This window comes from Ovis canadensis, chromosome 17, assembly GCF_042477335.2.
Source record: "Ovis canadensis isolate MfBH-ARS-UI-01 breed Bighorn chromosome 17, ARS-UI_OviCan_v2, whole genome shotgun sequence".
NCBI classification, from domain to species: domain Eukaryota; kingdom Metazoa; phylum Chordata; class Mammalia; order Artiodactyla; family Bovidae; genus Ovis; species Ovis canadensis.
The window spans coordinates 63,525,438-63,545,482 of NC_091261.1; the positions used below are offsets into that span (position 1 = coordinate 63,525,438).

Below are 20,045 nucleotides of genomic sequence, written 5' to 3' on the forward strand. Positions count from 1 at the left end.
CTAAGGCAGGAGCTTTTGCAGGCAACCTCAGAGCTGTGTGGGCTGTGACCGTGACACAGGCAGAGGGTGGGCAAGCCTGCCAGCGCCCCGCCTGGTCTGGACTTGCCTGTGCGCAGCTCCGTGAGAGCTCAGGGACCACGTGGAGACTGTGATTGGTCTCTAGACCACACCTAGTTGATGTGTGCAGCTGCTGCCTGGAAGTCCCTCAGCTCTGCCGACATCGCTGGAGCGCGCACAAGCCTACCTTCAGACAGCACCGGAGAGGGACCGCAGAGCTGCCGTTGTGGAGGATCCGTGGAAACTTTGCTGAGTGAGTGAAATGGGGAGACGGGGAAGTCGGTGGCTGGCACTGAGGGGTGTTGCTGGGCCAGGGCAGCAGTGGAGGTAAAGAATTGGTTTGTAGTTGTTACCATCTGATTCCATCTGAGGTGGAAGATAGAGGGCTGGAACAGATGCCAAGAGCACGATGGGCAAAGAGATAAGCCCAGGGTCAAACTGATACCCACCTCTTAGCACTCCTGCGATCCTGGCTGGCCAGGAGGGCAAGCATGCCTGGCCACAAAGCAGCGGTCCTCAAACTCTTGCAAATTGATACGCCTTGGAGCCAGAGAAATTGCAGAAGGGCTGCAGTGAGGGCCTGCTGCTTTCCCCCTACTCAAAGGGATCACTTTTCCTCTCCCAAGTAGTGCTGACAGCTGGGGCTGCAGCTTGAATGATGGCAAAAAGCAAGCTTTACTCCATCAGCCCATTAGCAACACTCACAACATTAAAAATGCAGGAGGTGCATGGGAGGAGAGGGCTGGCAATGAAGACCAGTGCAGCAGCGGGAGCTGGGAACTCTTCTCTCCAGGCTTCCCTCCTCTGAGCTCAGATCCAGATCTGGAGCCAAATAATGAGAACGTTCAGTTTAAAAGAACTATATAATGTAAATGCAGACAGTGTCCACATGGTTGTTACAGAGAAAATCAGCCCTTTGGGCTTCCTTCGCCTCGGAGAGGGCAGTGGCAACCCACTCCAATACTCGTGCCTGAGAAATTCCATGGACGGAGGAGCCTGGTAGGCTGCAGTCCATGGAGTCGCAGAGTCGGACACGACTGAGCAACTTCACTTTCACTTTTCACTTTCATGCACTGGAGAAGGAAATGGCAACCCACTCCATATTCTTGCCTGGAGAATCCCAGGAATGGGAGCTTGGTGGGCTGCCGTCTGTGGGGTCGCACAGAGTCAGACACGACTGACGTGACTTAGCAGCCTTAGGAAGGTGTGTTTATACTTTTTAGAGGTCCTAGCTAGCCCCGTGTCCACACTGCCTCTAACGGTGCCAGACTCGGTTGCGCTTGCTTAGTGTCCAGCGGAGGTTGGTCTAGACAGAGAACCGTCCTCTTGGCGTGCTCAGGCTCTCCTGGATGCCCCCACCCCGCAGGTCCTCGGGCCTCCGGTGTAGGGCGATGCCGACCTCGTCCACCATCCACGTGCTGCAGCTACTGCGAGAGCTGCTAGCCTTCGTGCTCCTCAGCTACACGGTGCTCATCGGGGCGCTGCTGCTGGCCGGTTGGACCACCTACTTCCTGGTGCTGAAGTGACAGCGCCGCCGGCCTGGCTCCCTGCCCCTCCCACCTCCTGTCCCGCACCGGGCCCCAACCACCTGCCCTCCAGGGCGCTGCTCCGCCTCCGACCTCTGTCCTGACGGACCCGAACGGCCAGCCAACGAGAGAACTCTCCAGGGGCGAGGACCCGAGACCCTGTCCAAACACCCTTCACGACGGCCGACTCCGCTCGCCTCCTTCCAGCCCAGAGTCCAGTCCGGTCCGCCCCGCCCCGCCCCACGCGGAAGCTCCGGCGGTTAAGTGTGTGGCAACGCGGTTTCTGCCGTTATCTTCAGCCCCGCCCCTTCCCCCGTCTGCCCAATCCCGACTGCGCTCTCGGGCGGGGGCGTGGTCATGGGACTAAACTCTCTCAAGTGGCGGCCGTTCCCCGCCCCCTGTTACCGAAGTGCCATCACTTCCGGCGTGTGCGCCTGGCGTCCTGCCGCCGCGGAATGGCGGCCCTACGGAGTTGGCTCTCTCGGAGCGTATCCTCGCTTTCCAGGTACCGCTGGGGTCGTGTAGGTCAGGATCTGACGGAGAGTGGGAACGCTGAGAGCCCCGTAACCAGACTGCAGCCCCAGCGTTGCGGGCTCGCGCTTCGCTTCTCGGCCGAGCGGGTCACCGCGTCCCGCCCCTCCCGGAGGTTTGAGGACGCCCTGCCCCTACTCCGGTCTGAGGCCTCCAAGCCTCCCGGGACAAGCCCGGACTTCACGTCCCAGTGACGCTTTTTTCGTTGTTCACCTGCCGAAAGAGCATTCCCCCACTTCGGGCTGTCTTTTGGGGGCGTCTCGGTCTGCCCGCGAAATGACTTCGGTTGGCCTCTTGAAGTCACAGGGGAGAATTAAGGGGAGAGGCCTGAGCTGGCGGTGGCTTGCCGGAGGGAGTTTTCCCTGAAGGCGGAGGAGTTCCGGAAGTGTTCGGCTTCCAAGCCGGCCTGGTTCCCCTCGCAGCGCCTGCGGGCTCCACGTAAAGTCGCAGGGACTATCAGACCCCTTGCAGCCTAGGTCGGAGGACCAGCGCTAAATCCTGCCTGCAGAAGCTTTTTTATTTGGGCCTTGGTTTTTAAAAAGCTTTGAGACCACTATTTACACGTCTGCACCTGGTACCTCTTAAACTCCACCACCATCCGCCCTCATTCCCGCGCGGGGGAATTCCCGTGCGGGCCAGGTAGCGATTGCCTGTGTGTGCAAGTCCAGGCCTTTCCAGTCCGCCCCGCTGCCCACTGAGTCCCGTCCTGTGAAAAGGCACCCTGCGCCGTCATTTGGGTTCCGGCCTGGCCCCACTTTGAGTCTCCAGCCCCTCCACGTAAATTGAAGAGGTTCTTACAGATGGGTGGTTGTGCCTTATTAAACTTATTAAACTCTGTTTCTAGGTACAGACAGTGTGTTCCAGTCGTGGCTAACTTTAAGAAGCGCTGTTTCTCGGAATTGATAAGACCATGGCACAAAACGGTGGCTGTGGGATTTGGGGTCACTCTGTGTGCAGTTCCTATTGCCCAGGTGAAGTACCATCCTGTCACTCCGTGTTTTTGGTCTTTGTGTACTGTGTCCTCTAAAGTCTCAAACAGGCGATGACAAGCTCTAATGGTTTTCCCCCAGCGCTCTCCCCAACCCCAGGTGATGGTATGCTGTATCAGCATTGTTTCATAGCTGAGCAGATATGTTAATATACTCATTTTGATGGTCTCATTTGGTAGAAGTTGGTTTGTCAAGTTGGTCAAATTGTATAAAGAGGGAAGAAAGAAAATGTATTACAGAACAATAATCTTTTCCTTCAACAAAGCTTTATGGGGCAACTTTTATGTGTCATACACAAGAGACTTAAGAGTAAATCAAGATTTCTGCTTTTGTAAATCTCACATTCTGGAGAGGAGGAGGAAGAAAAAGTGGAATGAGAGAAAAACAGATGAGCTCACAGATAGCGGAAGGTCAAAATGTACTCGACGTTTGTACTTTGTGGGCCATTGTAAGCATTGGAATTTATTATAAAGAAGCCACAGGTTTTAACATAAGATTATTATGTTCTGACATAAATTTTTTTAAATTTATATTTAATTGTAGGATAATTGCTTTACACTGTTGTGTTGGATTCTCCCATACAACAGTGTGAATCAGCTCTAAGTATACGTATATACTTTCCTTCTTCAGCCTCCCTCCCACCCCTGACATAAGTTTTTAAAGGTTGTTGTGTGGAACTAAAAAGACCAGTTGAGGTCCAGGCATGAGATGATCATGGGCCTGAATCAGGTGGGGAGAAGTGGGCTGACGGTCAGCAGGTATTGCTGTTGGGTTAGATGTGAAGTATATAACTTAATTTCCAGTGGTTTTGAAAGGCCTCAGCAACTGAAAGAATGGTGTTGCCAGATACTGGGATGGAGAGGAGTGGGTTTTGAGAGGAGTAAATTTAAGAGTTCGGTTTTGGAAATGATGTCTAGGTGGAGCAATCAACTAGACAGCTGATGGGGAAGTGATATCTTATTTTAAAACCATTGGTTATATACTTTATCAGGAAGAACTAAATAGGAAACCAGCAAACATTTTGGCAGAATGTACTTGATACTTAAATGTGTGTTTAATCATGACAACAAGATTAATTCCCCTTTTCACAAGTATTTTCAGCATCTTCTGAGGCTCTCTCATGAGCCCTTTCCTTTCTGTGCCGTACTCTGCCCTCGTCTCTGCAGACTGATGAATCTTTAACCTAAAAATGCTTACTTGGACACCAAGTCATTTTCAGTCATAATTAGGACAGCTTTTTCTTTCTTCCTCCAAAAGATTTTTTTTTTTTTTTTGGTCCTTTCTAGTTTGTATATCTTTCATAAGCCCTAGTTACCCCACTCAGTTCTGGGTCAGATGCCAGGAGCCTTTGGTTGACAGGAGCCGCAACTCACTCTCCTGCAGGAATAGCATTGCCACTTCCATTCTTCAGAGCCTACAGTGGCTCTCCATTCTGTGTCACAAAACTAAAATCCAGAGAACTTCCTCACAGTTCAGCAACCAGGCTAGATTCCAGAATATCCCCTGGTTGCATCATACGTATTCTCCTCCTTATTTCATCTAACCCAGGATACCTGTCCATTCTAATCCTACCTGTCTTCAGATACAAATCCCACCCCCGTGTTGTTTTTTTTTAACGTATGTATTCATCTTGGCTGTGCTGGTCTTCCTTGCTGCGCTCAGGGTTTCTCTAGTTTCGGTGAGCAGGAACTCCTCTCTAGTTGTGTGTAGGCTTCTCCCTGCAGTGGCTTCTCATGGAGCACAGGCTCAGTAGTTGTGACGCAGGGGCTTAAGTTGCCTCACGGGCATGTGGAATCTTCCCCAACCAGAGACTGAACTTGAGTCCCTTCCATTGGCCAGCTGACTCTTAACCACTGGACCACAAGGGAACTCCCCCACCTCTTTTTAAAGCCTTCCTAGTTACTTGCCAGCAATGATCTCCCTTTTCTGACCACTTATGTTGTATATTTTGATATTTGGTGATAATCCATTTGACTCTGAGTCAGCAGAATACAAAGGAAACTTTGGAGTGAGGAGGTTTGGTTTGGAAAGTGTTACATAACTATTCTGAGCTTCCATTTTCTCATCTTAAAAGAAGACATAATAATACCTGGACTGTTGTGAGGGACAAGTAAATAAGCACTGTAAAATGGAAAGCATTTGATGAAGCCAAAAGTAAATAGGCTTTTCTGATGGCTCAGCAGGTAAAGAATTGCCTGCAGTACGGGAGGCACAGGAGAACCGGGGTTTGATCCCTGGGTCGGGAAGTTCCCCTGGAGGAGGAAATGGCAACACGCTCCAGTCTTCTTGCCTAGGAAATCCCATGGACAGAAGTCTGGTGGGCTACAGTCCATGGGGTTGCAAAGAGTCAGACACAACTGAGCATGGTATAAATGGAGGGTATTATGAAGACTTAACTTACCAGAATAAGTAAAAATTAGCTTTTCATGAGCAGAGACGATATCATTGTTTGCTCTCTAGCTCCTCAATGCAAGGTACATAATAAATTCTTATTTATTTAATCGAATGAAAAGTGTGATAAATGTAATTCATGATTTATTCATGTGTCTTTTTTTGGCTGCACCAGGTCTTAGTTGCAGCACATGAGATCTTTGATCTTTATGGTGGCATTTGAATTCTTAGTTGCCACATGTCAGATCTAATTTCCAGATCAGGAATCAAACGCAGCCCCCCTCCATGTGTTTATGCTCTAAATAGCAAAAATGAGATAACAGATGATAGAGGGATTGGTTTGTTAGTTCTGATACAGTAAGTCCTCCGCTGTGGAAGAAAAAGGGGAGAGTCATCACAGTTTCCAGTATTTAATCAAGGTGGTCACAGCCCCCTTAACTCATGAGCTGGTTATACTGGTTTTTGTTTTTTTTTCAAATAAAACAGCTGAGGTCAGAGGAAAGAGTCTTCCTGCTCCCCCTAACCAAGACTGTACAGCTCAATCAAGAGGGATTCGCCCTCTCCACCAGCTATTTACTTTCTTACGCTTAGCTTAACTCCTTATCAACTCTGTGAAACCTTTTCTAAACAATTCTCATTTAACATAGATATGATTTCTCCCTTATGTGCACCCCTCCAGACCTCTTCCATAGCACCCATGGTACTTGATTATGTTAATTTTCTACTTCACTCTTAGCTCCAGCTCCTCCTCCTCCATCTTTAAGATCCTCATCCAGTCTTTAAGATTCTTATCTTTATATCCCAAGCGTCTAGCACTGGTAATGAAGAATCATAACTTTGTGAAATTTGTGATTATAAGTATTAGTCTTTTATGAAAAGGAATACTTTGCTTTTCTTTTCAAAGTATGACAAAGAATGACAAATTTAAAAAGTAGGTAGAACGCATACTGTAGAATCATTTTCATATGTTGTCTTTAATAGCACAAAGCTTTAAAAGAAAATGTCAACACAGAAGCAGCAGAGTGTAGTTGCAGTGTGGGAATTACATTTTTCCCTTGACTATGATCTGAGCTTGAGTTTTAGGTTAAAAGTTAAATAAAAATGTTTGTGTCTTTCAGAAACCAGAGCCTCATTCTCTTAGTAACGATACATTAATGAGGAGGGCTGTGTCTTTGGTAACAGATAGCACCTCTACCTTTCTCTCTCAGACCACATATGCATTGATTGAAGCAATCACTGAATATACTAAGGTAAGTGTCTCCTCATTAAGTCTTGATCGTCTACATCCATCGTTAGCAAACTGGCTCACAGATCAAATCCAGTCTTGCCTGTGTTTGTAGTTTGACTGGAACGTGGCCAGGTTCATTTGTGTTTGTGTTGTCTATGACAGCTTTCATGAATGAATAGTTGCAAACAGACCACTCTCTGGCCCTTGACCAAAAAAAGTTGCTTTGCGAATCAGTTTACCTGTACCATTTTTCTAGATTGCACATATAAGCAATATTAGGCAAATTTTTTTTCTCCTTCTGACTTACTTCATTCTTTATGACACCCTCTAGATCCGTCCATATCCCTGCAAATGGTACTATTTCATTCCTTTTTATGACTGAATAATATTCTATTGTGTATATGTACCATATCTTTTTTATTTATTTCTCTGTTGATGGACATTTAGATTGCTTCCATGTCCTGGCTGTTGTAAATAGTGCTGCAGTGAACATTGAGGTATATGCCTTCTTTTAAATTATGGTTTTCTCTGGATATATGCCTAAGAGTGGGATTGTTGGGTCATATGGTAGTTCTATTTTTAGTTTTTTAAGGAACCTCCATATTGGTCTCCATAGTGGTTGTACCAGTTTACATTCCCACCATCAGTGTAGGAGGATCCCCTTTTCTCCACACCCTCTCCAGAGTTTGTTTATAGATTTTTTAAATGCTGGCCATTCTGACAATGTGAGGTGATACCTCATTGTAGTTTGCATTTCTCTAATTAGTAATGTTGAGCATCTTTTCATGTGCTTTTTGGCCATCTGTATGTCTTTTGGGGAGAAATGTCTATTTAGGTCTGTTGTCCATTTTTTGATTGGTTGTTTTTTTTAATATATCGAGCTGCATGAGCCATTTGTATACTTTGGAGATTAATCTCTTGTCAGTTGCTTCATTTGCACATTTTCTCCATGCGGAGGGTTGTCTTTTAGTTTTGTTTATGGTTTCCTTTGCTGTGCAAAAGCTTTAATTAGATCCTATTTATTTTCATTACTCTAGGCAGTGGATCGAAAAAGATCTTGCTGTGATGTATGTCAAAGACTGTCCTGCCTATATTTTCCTCTGAGCAATTTATAATATTTGGCTTTACATTTAGGTCTTTAATCCATTTTGAGTTTTTTGTGTATGGTGTTAGGGAGTGTTCTCATTCTTTTGCATGTAGCTGTCCTGTTTTCCCAGCACCAGTTATTAAAGAGACTGTCTTTGTTCCATTGTATATTCTTGTCTTCTTTGTCATAGATTAGGTGGTCATAGTTTTGTGGGTTTATCTCTGAACTTTCTAATCCTATTCCATTATCTATATTTCTGTACCATATTATTTTGATTATTCTAACTCTGTAGTACAGTCTGAGGTCAGGGAGCCTGGTTCCTCCAGCCCCATTCTTGTTTCTCAAGATTGCTTTCACTACTTGGGGTTTTTTGTGTTTCCATATAAAATGTAAAATTTTTGTTCTGATTCTGTGAAAATGCCCTTGGCAATTTGATGGGGATTGCATTGAATCTGTAGGTCACTTTGGATAGTGTGGTCATTTCCACAATACTGATTTTTCCAATCCAGGAACATGGTGTATGTCTCTTATCTGTTTGTGTCATCTTTGATTTCTTTTGTCAGTGTCTTATATTTTCTGAGTACAGCTCTTTTGCCTTCTTAGGTTTATTGGCAGGTATTTCTTTTTGTTGCAGTGCTAAATGAGATTGTTTCCTTAAATCTTTCTGATCTTTTGTTGTTAGTGTATAGGAATGCGAGGGATATCTGTGTATTAATTTTGTATCCTGCAACTTTACCAAATTTATGGATGAGCTCTGATAGTTTTCTGGTAGCACCTTTAGGATTTTCTATGTATAGTATCATGTCATCTACAAACAGTGACAGTTTTACTTCTTTTCCAATTTGGATTCCTCTTCTTTTTCTTCTCTGATAGCTGTGACTAGGACGTCCAAAACTATGTTGAGTAAATGTGATGAGAATGGACATCCTTGTCTTGTTCCTGATCTCAGAGGAAATGCTTTCAGCTTTTCATCGAGTATGATGTTAGCTGTAGGTTTGTCATATAGGGCCTTTATTACTTTTTATTTATTCATTTTAGTTTAATTGAAGTATAGTTGATTTAGTGTTAATTACTGCTATATAGCAAAGTGATTTAGTTTATGTGTGTGTATATATATATATACACACATGTGATATGAATTTAGTTCCCTGTGCTATATAGTAGGACTCTGTTGTTTATCCATTCTCTATATAATGGTTTGCTTCTGCTAATCCCAAGCTCCCAATCCATCCCTCAACCACCCACCCTCTCCCCATTGGCAAGCACAAGTCTGTTCTCCATATCTGTGAGTCTGTTTCTTTTTGTAAATAATTTGTATCGTTTTTTTTTTTAGACTCCATATATATGTGATATATGTCTTTCTTTTTTGGGGTTATTTCACTTAGTATGATCATCCATATTACTGCAAATGGCATTATTCCATTCTTTTTTGTGGCTGAGTAATATCTCATTGTATATCCACATCCTTATTATCCATTGATCTGTCAGTGGACATTTAGGTTGCTTCCATACGTTGGCTACTGTAAATAGGGCTGCATATATCTTTTTAAATTAGTTTTGCTGATCCTCATTTAATGTAGGTTCCCTGCAGACAGGACAGTTACCGCAGGGAAAAGGCTGTGGTTGGCCTCACTGTCCAGGAACCCTTTTTAAAAGAAAAATCTTAAATATAGCAGTTCAGTATATAAGACAGGGGGAACACCACGCTGATCTGGTTCAGTTGGGGTTACCAGCAACACCAGGGGCTTCTGGGTTAGGATAGTTTGAAAGCCACTGATCTAATAGAGTATATGGATATCAGAATCATTTAAAGTAATATATATGTTTCTTTACCTTCATTTTCCAACAGCTTTATTCTCAGCCTTCTGAGTTTTCCATCTGCATTTTCTCTTTGTCTGAATTGCTAACAAGATTTTAAAACACAGAAGTTAACAAGAGATGTTGATGTCCTAAGATAACACCTTTATTTCATACAGTGGTGAGGTTCAATGAGAACAGCCAGTTTGCAGCATTGAGATGTAAGTCTCACCCTACTACACCTCACGTATTTTACTAATTTCTTCTGTATTTGTAGGCTGTTTATACCTTAATTTCTCTGTACCGGCAATACACAAGTTTACTTGGGAAAATGAATTCACAGGAGGAAGATGAAGTGTGGCAGGTGATCATAGGAGCCAGAGTTGAGGTAAGCAAAGAGTTACTTGGATTTTTCTGTTAGTGCTCCTGCCTCATTGTGGTATCTAAATTATTAGATGAAGGTGTTTTACCAATAACTGTTCTCTCAAACTGCTATTGAACTGAAGAAGTCCATTTAAATGTGCTTAATACTAATGAAGAGTCATGTTGTCTGAAGTGCTTTTGTTTAATTTATAGATGACTTCAAAACAACAAGAGTACCTGAAGCTGGAAACCACCTGGATGACTGCAGTTAGTCTCTCAGAGATGGCAGCAGAAGCTGCTTATCAGACGGGTAGGTTAAAGTTTTCACTGTAGAGGTGCTGTTGGAGTTTTCATCCAGCCGAAAAATGAGGGATACTGTGGGTCTTACTTTGTGAGAAAATGTTCCCGTTTCCAGCATATTAATATTGTTTTCATTTACACAAAGAAAAAATTAATGCCCCTGTAGACCAGACCAGTAGAAGCTAGATGGTATCTAGAAGATGAAAAATAATAAAACTGTCAGTTGGAAATTTTGATTACTTCCAAATAGTTAAGGATTTTACTTTTTAGTAACCCAGATAATCTGTGAATATTATCTGTAGCTCAGGCTTGTGGTAAACATTTTATAGATACTTTTAATCCCTGCAGTTCTTTTAGGAGTTATTATTATCATTCCCACTTTACAGATGAAGAAACTTGCAGATAGAGGGGGTTAAATAATTCACCAAGCATGCTGTGGTACCCAGTAAGTAAGCAGCCAAACCGGATTCAGCAAGTTAGGTCAAATCCTAAAGCCTTTGTCCCTGGTAGCCAGGGCATCATCCTCTCTACCTTAGTGCCTCCCAGTATAGAATGGTGCTCCATTCACCAGGGGTTTTTTAACCATCACTATCCATCCAGTGGGCTTGAGGTTGAATGATTTTCTAATGTATTTTGAGGGAGATCCTCATTTAACATGTTACCTGAATGGTCCCAAACTATGTCAACATAAAAATTCTTAAGAAACTGGTTTGTTAAAATGTTTGTTTTCTGAAATCTTAAAGATGTAAAAGATGTTTTAAGTAAATACAGAAGGAATTCTTAGTTAACTAATGCCCAAGGAATCAAGGGATTCTGCAAACAGGACTGGAATGAAGAACAAAACAACAGAAGTGTCAAATAGCATTCGTGACACACCAAAGATGGGGGCAGGATCCCCAGGTACAGTGAAGAGGGAGCCTTGCTGAGAACATCGCCAGGCAGCCTTCACCACTCACTAGGCCAGCTTAAGATCTAGCAGGAACAAAGAGGGAAGGTAAACTACAAGCATTATCTAAGAAAAAGACGTTTTCCCAGAACTGACTGAAAGGGCTCACAAAGGTTCTGAACAGAATTTAAAATATAAGTGTACCTCACATGGCAAAAAAATATTCAGATTGTAAAATATACAAAGAAAAATCCTAAAAACTAGAAGAAAAAATAGAATACTTACAAAGGAAGTATATGCGTGTATGTTAATTTTTCAGTTGTGTCCAACTCTGCAACCCCATGGACTGTAACCCACCAGGCTCCTGTCCATGGAATTCTCCAGGCAAGAATGCTGGAGTGGGTAGCCATTCTTCTCCAGGGGATTTTCCCGATCCAGGGATCAAACCCATTGGTCTCTTGCATTGCAGGCAGATTCTTTACCTTCTGAGCCATAAGATAAGCCCCAGAGGAAGGATATTTGCAACCCTAAGATACAAGGTGACAAATCAATCATCATTCAAATATCTTTAAAATATAAGAGTGAAAGACTTCTACAAAGATTCAAGGTTTACCAGTTGCATGTACTTTCTAGAAAGTGTTTAAAAAAAATTAGAAGCACCTGAGATACAAAAATAATGAACAGAATTTAGTACAACTTGTCAGAAGCTCTGAATGTTAAATTTTTAAGTAATCAAATCAGTTTGGGAAAGCAGTGAAAGCATGCTAAGCTTCGTTGTTTGAGAAGGGAAACATTGGCTTAACATTAGACATTGTTTAACACTTCAAGAAGAAGTGTTGAGGGAAGGGACAAAGAAAACTTAATAAATTCAGTTAAGGCTAACGGTTGAAGAAATAAAGCCTGTTAATTAGAAAATGCAAAGTAAAGGAACACATTCAACAATCAGTAATCACCATAAAGAATAAATTTACTTATTAAATGATACTTCGTATTAAAAAATAATTCCAGCTAAAACTGTTTACAGAGGCACATCTAAAATAACACATAGGAAGACTGGGTATTCTAAGAAGATAAACTGAAATACTATCAAAAAGAAAGCTGAGCAAAAAGGTGACAGAGCAGTGTTAGAAGAGGAATTCAAGACAGAAAACATTAAAAGGGACAGAAGTTTATCAAGACATCACTCTTGAAATGTGCCTAATAAGGCAAAATCTGATAGATTTACAAGGAGAAATTGAGCTTTACACATATCTCAGGCTCACAGGTCAAAATGTAAAAAAAAGCGATTAGGTGTTGGAACAGGATGATTTTTTTTTTAAGCCTAACCAAATAGATATACTGAATACAGAATGTTGCCCTCCCCCCCAAAAAAACCTCTTCAAATACAAATAGTATATAAACATGTACAAAAATTGATTTTTATGCCAAGTGACAAAGACTCAGAAAATTACTTGATATCCCCTTCCTCACCAAAAATAAAAATGGAAATTTAACTTGCACAACTCAAATATAAAAAAAAAAAACAAACACCTGATTTAAAAATGGACAGAAGACCTGAACAGTTTTCCAGAGACATAGATGGCCAACAGGTGCATGAAATGATAGTGTCGCTAAGCATCAGGGAAATGCAAATCAAAACCACGATGAAATATCACCTCACACCTGTCAGCATGGCTGTTATCAAAAAGGATCATAAATAAGAAATATTAGAATGTGGAAAAAAGGGAACCCTAGTACACTGTTGGTGATGATGTAAAACAGTGTAGCCAACTGTGGTAAACAGTATTGTGGTTCCTCAAAAATAAACCTACACACCTATGATCAACTAATCTATGACAAAGGAGGCAAGAATATTCAGGGGAGAAAAGATAGTCTCTTCAAGAAGTGGTGCTGGGAAAAGGACATCTACAAGTAAATGAATGAAATTAGAACAATCCCTAATACCATACTCAAAAATAACATCAAAATGGATTTAAAGACCTAAATGTAAGGCTGGATATGATAAAACTCTTAGAGGAAAACACAGCACACACTCTGACATAAATTGCAACAATGTCTTCTTTGATCCACCTCCTAGAATAATGAAAATAAAAACAAGTGGGACCTAATTAGACATAGAAGCTTTTGAATAGCAAAGGAACCCATAAACAAAAAGAAAACCCTCAGTGTGGGAGAAGATATTTGCAAATGAAGCAACCCATAAAGGATTAATCTCCAAAATACACAAACAGCTCATAAAACGCAACAACAAAAAAACTCAATCAAAAAATGGGCAGAATAGTCAAGTAGATATTTCTCCAAAGAAGAAATACATATGGCCAATAGCACATGAAAAGATGCTCAGCTTCACTAATTAGAGAAATACAAATCAAAACTGTAATGAGATGTCACTTCACACCGGCCATCATCAAAAAATTACAAACAATAAATGCTGAAAGGGTAAAGGGAACCCTCCTACACTGTTGGTGGGAATGAAAAATTGGTACAACCACTATGGAGAATAATATGGCAGTTCCTTAAAAAACTAAAAATAGGACTACCATATGATCTAGCAATCCCACTCTTGGGTATATATCCGGAGAAAACCATAAATCAAAAAAATACAGGCACACTAATATTGACTACAGCACCACTTACAGTAGGTAAAGACGTGGAAGCAACCAAACTATCCGTCAACGAGTGGATGAAGAAGATGTGGTGCATCCTGGGCTTCTCTGCTGGCTCAGTGGCAGAGAATCTGCTCGCCAATTCAGGACACGTAGGTTTGTGCTCTGGTCTAGGAAGATCCACATGTCAAGGAGCAACTCAGCCTGTGCTCCAGAGCTTGGGAACTGCGGCCGTGGAGCCCCCATGCCCTAGAGCCCATGCGCCGCAATAGGAGCAGCTCCAGCAGTGAGGAAGGTGTGGCACAGACAGTGGAATATAGCTCAGCCATAATGAAGAATGAAGTAGCGCTGCCACAACAGGATGGACCTGGAGAGTCATACTTAGCGAAGTCAGAGAAAGCAGTGTACAGTATCGCTTATACATGGAACCAAAAAAAGGCAAAGTAACTTACTTACAAAACAGAAATAGAGTCACAAATATAGAAAACGAACTTACGGTTTCCAGAGGAAAAGGTTGAGGGTAGGAATAAATTGGAAGCTTAGGACTGACACATAGATACTACTATATATAGAATAGGTAACAAAGAAGGGCCTCCTGTATAGCACAGGGGACTCAGCAGTCAGTAGTGAGCTATATGGGAAAAGAATCTAAAGAAGAGGAGATAGATGTACATGTATAGCTGATTCACTTTATTGTACACCTGAAACACACCATTGTAAATCAACTACTCAAAACGTGTTTTTAAAAGAATTGTAAAAATAAATAATAAAACTGAAAACTGAGAATTCTGTGGGTGCCCAGTGGTTAGGACTCCACACTTTCACTGCCAAGGGCACAGGTTCAGTCCCTGGTGAGGGAACTAAAATCCCACAATCTTTTCTTTTTGCTGTGTGCAGCACAGCCAAAACAAACAAACAAACCACTGCTATATGATCCAGCAAGTCCTTTCTGTGCTGTGTGCCTGTGTGTTAAGTTGCTTCAGTCGTGTCAAACTCTGTGCAGCCCTATGGACTGTAGCCTGCCAGGCTCCTCTGTCCCTGAGGATTCTCCAGGCAAGAATACTGGCATGGGTTGCCATTTCCTCCTCTAGGGGATCTTCCCAGCCCAGGGACCAAATCCATTTCTCTTAACATCCCCTGCATTGGCAGGCGGATTCTTAACCCTGGGAAGCCCTAATTACTTTCTACTCCTGGGTATATATCTGAAGAAATCTAAACTATGAATTTGAAAAGATGTATGCACTCCTCTGTCCATAGCATTATTTACAATAGCCAAGATTTGGGAAGCAACCTAAGTGTCCATCAGCAGATGAATTGATAAAGATGTGGTGTATGTGTATACTACTCTGCCACAAAAGAACGAAATTTTGCCATTTGCAACAGTATGGATGTACTTGCAGGGTTTAGGCTTAGTGAAATGTCAGACACTGACAGGTACTGTGTATCACTTATGTGTGGGATCTAGAAAATAAAACTAGTGAATAAAACAAAACAGACTCAGAGGTATAGAGGACAAGCTAGTGGTCACCAGTGGGGAGAGGGAGGGGAACGAAGAGGAAGTGTCTGAACTAAACTACAAAGATGCACAGCACGAGAAATAGAGCTGTAGGTAATGTGTATAACTAAGTGGTTTAGAACCTTTAAAAGTTGTGAATAGTTACATCGTACACCTAAAACTTCTATACTGTTGTAAATCAGCTATACCTCAATAAAGAAAAATGGAAATTTGAAAGTACTCAGAACTATCATGACAAGTCTCATTAATAGCAGAGACCTAGAATGTTGTAGACAAAGTAGCTCTTAAATAGACATGGACCCCTTATTTAAAGATGCATGTCATAAATACAGAGCACAGCAACCATAAATGACAGGTAATGTCCCCTGTACCAAGATGTATTGAAAATAAACTTTCAGCCCAGTAAGTTAGGAAAAGCAAATAAATTCAGACAGTGCCGAATAAAAGGTATAAGAAGACTAAAAAGAAATAGTCGAAAAGGCAAAAAACCCAGTTCCTTGTAAAGAATAAGGAAAATAAGGTTTGGTAAGTGTAACTTTTGAGAGTGCAGAAGTAACCTCAGAAAGAGCTATTATAGTTTATCTATTTTTGGCTGCACTGGGTCTTTGGTGCAGTCTTTGGCGCTCAAGACCTCACTATGGTGGCTTCTCCTGTTGCAGAGCGCAGGCTCTAGAGCACAGGCTCAGTGGCTGTACGTAGCACTCAGCAGCACACAGGCCAGTTGCCCCTCAGCATGCGGAATCATCCCGACCAAGGATCAAACCTATGTCCCCTGCTTTGGCAAGTGGATTCTTTACTACTGGACCACCAGGGAAGCCCAGAAAGAGCTATTAGGGAATTTTTTCTAATCACAAGAGAATATTATGCTATTTATGTAAATCCTAAGTTGGCCCAGGAAGAATCAAAGCAAGAGGAGCAGCCACAAAAGTTGAAACAATATTCATAAAAAATCTGTGCCCCCAAATTAGACACTAAGTCCACACAGTTTTGTGAGAGAGTTTTATCAAATCTTCAAGAAACATAAATCCTGTGTTATAGAAAGTGTACCAGAAAATGACGACAAGCCTCCCAACTATTATAACTGTCTAAAGCCACCATGGGCTTCCATGGTATAAAGAATACGCTTGCCAATGCAGGAGACATGGGTTTGATCCCTGGGTTGGGAAGATCCCCTGGAGAAGGAAATGGCAACCCACTGGTGTGAGGTGGTACCTCATTATAGTTTCGATTTACATTTCTCTAATAATTATGTGATACTGAGCATCAATATTCTTGCCTGAGAAATCCTGTGGACAGAGGAGCCTGGTGGGCTACAATCCATGGGGTTGCAAAGTCAGTCACAACATAGTTAACTAAACCACTACCATCAAAGCCACCATAGGCCCAAACCCAAGCTGGACTAGACCAGCACTAGAATAAAACACCTGCAGCTCAGTGTCACTTGTGGGTGGATAGAAGTAGCCACATACCTTCAAAATACAATTTCAGTTCAACACTGGGGAAAGAACCTATCAAGAGAACATAGGCAAAACATTCTCTGACATAAATCATACCGGTGTTTTCTTAGATCAGCCTCCCAAGGCAGTACAGATAAAAGTAAATAAATGGGGACATAGTCTAACTTACAAGCTTTCACGAAACAAAGGAAGCAAACAAAAAAGACAGCCTACAGAATGGTAGCAAATAATTGCAAACAGTGTGAACCGACAAGACTTAATTTCCAAAATATACAAACAGCTCATACAGTGCAACGACAGCAACCAAAAGAAAACCCAATCAGAAAATGGGCAAAACATGTAAGATATTTCTCCAAAGGAATACATATGGCCAGTAGGCACATGAAAAGATGCTCAACATCACTAATTATTAGAGAAATGTAAATCAGAACTATAATGAGGTACCACCTCACACCAGTCAGAATGGCCATCATTAAAAAGTCTACAAATAACAAATGCTGGAGGGGGTGTGGAGAAAAGGGAACCCTCGTATACTATTGGTAGGAATGTAAGTTGGTGTAGCTGCTATAGAAAACAATGGAGATTACTCAGAAAAGAAAGAACTACCATATGGTGGAGCAACCCCACTCCTGGGTGTGTACCCAGCCAAAACTATAATTCAAAAAGATACGTGCAACCCTATGTTCATAGAAACACTATTTACAATAGCCGAAACATGGAAACAAGCTAAATATCCATCAGCAGATGAATGGAGAAAGAAGATGAGGGTACATGTACACAACGGAATACTACTCGGCCATAAAGAAGGAAAGAATGCCATTTGCAGCAACCTGGATGCAGCTAGAGATTATCATACTAAGAAAGAAGGAGAAACGCACACACTGTGTCACTTCCCTGTGGAGCGTGAAACACGACAGATGACCCATCTGTGAAACAAGCATGGACACAGAGCAGACTGGTGGTTGCTGAGAGGCTGGGACTAGCAGATGTAAGCTTTTATACATAGAATGGGTAAACAGCAAAGTCGTGCTGTATTACACAGAGAGCTATATTCAGTATCCTGTGATAAACCATAATGGAGAAGAATATTTGCAAAAAGAATATATGTATTACTGAATCACATTGCTGTGCAGCAGTAATTAAGACATTGTAAATCAACTATTCTTCAATAAAAATTCAAAAGATCTTACGTACATATAGTGAAAAAATATTTAATACCTATCAATATTTAATTCACTACTTAAGGTTATCTACAGTAGATTTAAGGAGAAAAGCCACCTCTGTAATATCAATGTATGTCCCAAGAAGCTTCAGTAAAATGTAGTGTCCATTTGTGATTTAAATCTAAATTAAGTACAGTTACAGTTTTCCTGACATGATAAAAGTAGCTGCACATCGTAGTGAAATAGGAGAAACATTTCCATCAATGTCAGAAATAAGGGTGCCTGCTGTTCTCCACTACCTTTCAACGTTGTACTGAAGGTTCTCTTTAATGCAATAAGCTAGAAAAGAGCTGCTGGGTGTTCTGCAGATGAATTAAATACACACATCTATATGGGCTTCCCTGCTGGCTCAGCTGGTAAGGAATCCACCTGCAGTGCGGGAGACCCGGATTCTGTCCCTGAGTTGGGACGATCCCCTGGAGGAGGGAACGGCTACCCACTCTAGTTTTTTGGCCTGGAGAATCCCATGAGTCCATGGGGTCACAAAGAATCAGACACAACTGAGTGACTTTCACTTTCATATGATGAAATACACTAGCAACAGGTATCAATAAAATGATATCATTCAAAAATAAAACTGCAAAAAAATAAAAATAAAACTGCAAAATATGTTCAGTAAATACCGTTTGTGCCATTATGTCAATTTAGAGTCAATTTTTTCCTGAGTATTCCATGTGAATACAGTAAATTGGCCTTAGTGGTTCATAAATTGAACAGCAGCCCATCTAGTATTAATTAGTAGATGAAATGTTACTTTACAGTAACATTTTAAAGGATGAGAAAGATGCTCTTTAAACTTCCAAGACAGAGCTTTGACAATTTTGTGAGTGATCTCTTCACTGTCAAGCAGAAATGTATACTTGAATGTAGTTTAAAAAATTAAAACCTTAAAACGCCTATACTAAGAGCTGTGCAGCTATAAAGATGATTGTGGGAATTGCATTTGATAATTATGACAGCTGCTGATAGCTGGAGGAAAATGCCAGGGTTTTGACAATAGAGAGGAAAACAGACCTGTAAATGGAGGTAGAAGGTTCTCTACTCTGCGAGGAGGGCTCAGGTACAACCACCAAGAGCCCCCAGGCTTTCCTTATGTCCACTCAGCATAAATGGCCCATCTTCCGGCAGGCGCAGACCAGGCCTCTATAACGGCCAGGAGTCACATCCAGCTGGTGAAATCGCAGGTGCAGGAGATACGCCAGCTTTCCCAGAAGGCGGAAACCAAGTTGGCAGAAGCACAGACAGAAGAACTCCGACAGAAAACCCAGGAGGATGGGAATGAGAGGGCCGAGCCGGAGGAGCAGGAGGCCTACCTGCGTGAGGATTGACACTGCTGCCCGCTCAGCCTGCAGAAGGCAGGGCAGACGCCACCTGGCCCCGGCTTAGCACCACTTCCTCTGCACAGAGGCAGTGGCAGGGCCTGCCTGGGCCCATCAGGCCAGAGGTCATTGGGAGCTGTGAGTGCCTCACCCCTGTCCCCACCGTCTCAGGCTTGTACTGGACCTGGCTCTTAGCCCATGGGCACTGCACCCTATTTAACATTTCACCCCACTCAGCAGGGTTGCCCTCTTACCCACCCATGGATCTTTTTACCTCCCACCCAGAGCATTTCACCAACCTGGCCAGAGAGAGGGGGCCTTCTCTGTCATGTCCACAAGTTGAGTAGCTCTTTAACCTCAGTTTTCCCATCTTATTTACATTTTCTAATATGATTCAGTATTTGCTCCCTCCATAGGAGCATGAGTTTGGGGGGGAAGGGGAGACTGTCCTGTTAATAAGATTTCTTTGTGTTGAGTGTTTCTAATGCCTTCTGTGACCTGGCCCCAGTGCCCTGTAAGGATATCTCAGGCAAAGGAGCCTAAAGTCCATTGTTCTTAAGGGACTGAATATGGAGTGTTTACCTGGTGCTCACAACAGGACTTACTCCAACACATGCTTCTCATTTCCTTTTTTGCTTGGAGTTTCTCTATTGTATCTGAAGGAAGATAATTTTTTTTTGCATTTAAAAAAGAAAATGTTTCTGTGTGTCTTCTGGAGTCCTGTGCAGTGGCCCTCCTTTGCCCGCCACTCCCCCTGCCCCCCCTGACT

General features: G+C 42.4%; 2 protein-coding genes and 1 long non-coding RNA gene across 3 annotated transcripts; 2 read left to right on the top strand and 1 right to left on the bottom strand.

The window, feature by feature from the left end:
- The first annotated feature begins 1,131 nt into the window (after nucleotides 1-1,131).
- On the top strand, nucleotides 1,132-19,972 carry DIABLO (diablo IAP-binding mitochondrial protein). Its single transcript, XM_069557782.1, has 6 exons — nucleotides 1,132-2,088; nucleotides 2,959-3,085; nucleotides 6,613-6,744; nucleotides 9,884-9,994; nucleotides 10,183-10,279; nucleotides 19,086-19,972. The coding sequence occupies exons 1-6, from the start codon at nucleotides 2,039-2,041 to the stop codon at nucleotides 19,283-19,285; spliced, it is 717 nt and encodes a 238-aa protein (XP_069413883.1). The 5' UTR covers nucleotides 1,132-2,038; the 3' UTR covers nucleotides 19,286-19,972.
- LOC138422610 (uncharacterized) lies at nucleotides 1,407-1,583 on the top strand. The gene has a single exon (XM_069557783.1). It carries the CDS (start codon nucleotides 1,407-1,409, stop codon nucleotides 1,581-1,583), a length of 177 nt encoding a protein of 58 aa, XP_069413884.1.
- LOC138422612 (uncharacterized) lies at nucleotides 9,751-13,931 on the bottom strand. Its single transcript, XR_011249942.1, has 3 exons — nucleotides 13,793-13,931; nucleotides 11,441-11,682; nucleotides 9,751-10,462 (listed from the first exon to the last, which is right to left on the bottom strand). It is a non-coding gene; the product is annotated as an uncharacterized lncRNA (long non-coding RNA).
- Nucleotides 19,973-20,045: the final 73 nt, after the last annotated feature.

Bases quoted from the DNA above. Each gene is read 5' to 3' on its own strand.
- LOC138422610 (XM_069557783.1), top strand. From the start codon at position 1,407: ATGCCCCCACCCCGCAGGTCCTCGGGCCTCCGGTGTAGGGCGATGCCG.
- DIABLO (XM_069557782.1), top strand. From the start codon at position 2,039: ATGGCGGCCCTACGGAGTTGGCTCTCTCGGAGCGTATCCTCGCTTTCC. The intron at 6,745-9,883 runs GTAAGTGTCTCC...CTGTATTTGTAG, and splicing joins CAATCACTGAATATACTAAG to GCTGTTTATACCTTAATTTC. The intron at 9,995-10,182 runs GTAAGCAAAGAG...TTTAATTTATAG, and splicing joins TCATAGGAGCCAGAGTTGAG to ATGACTTCAAAACAACAAGA.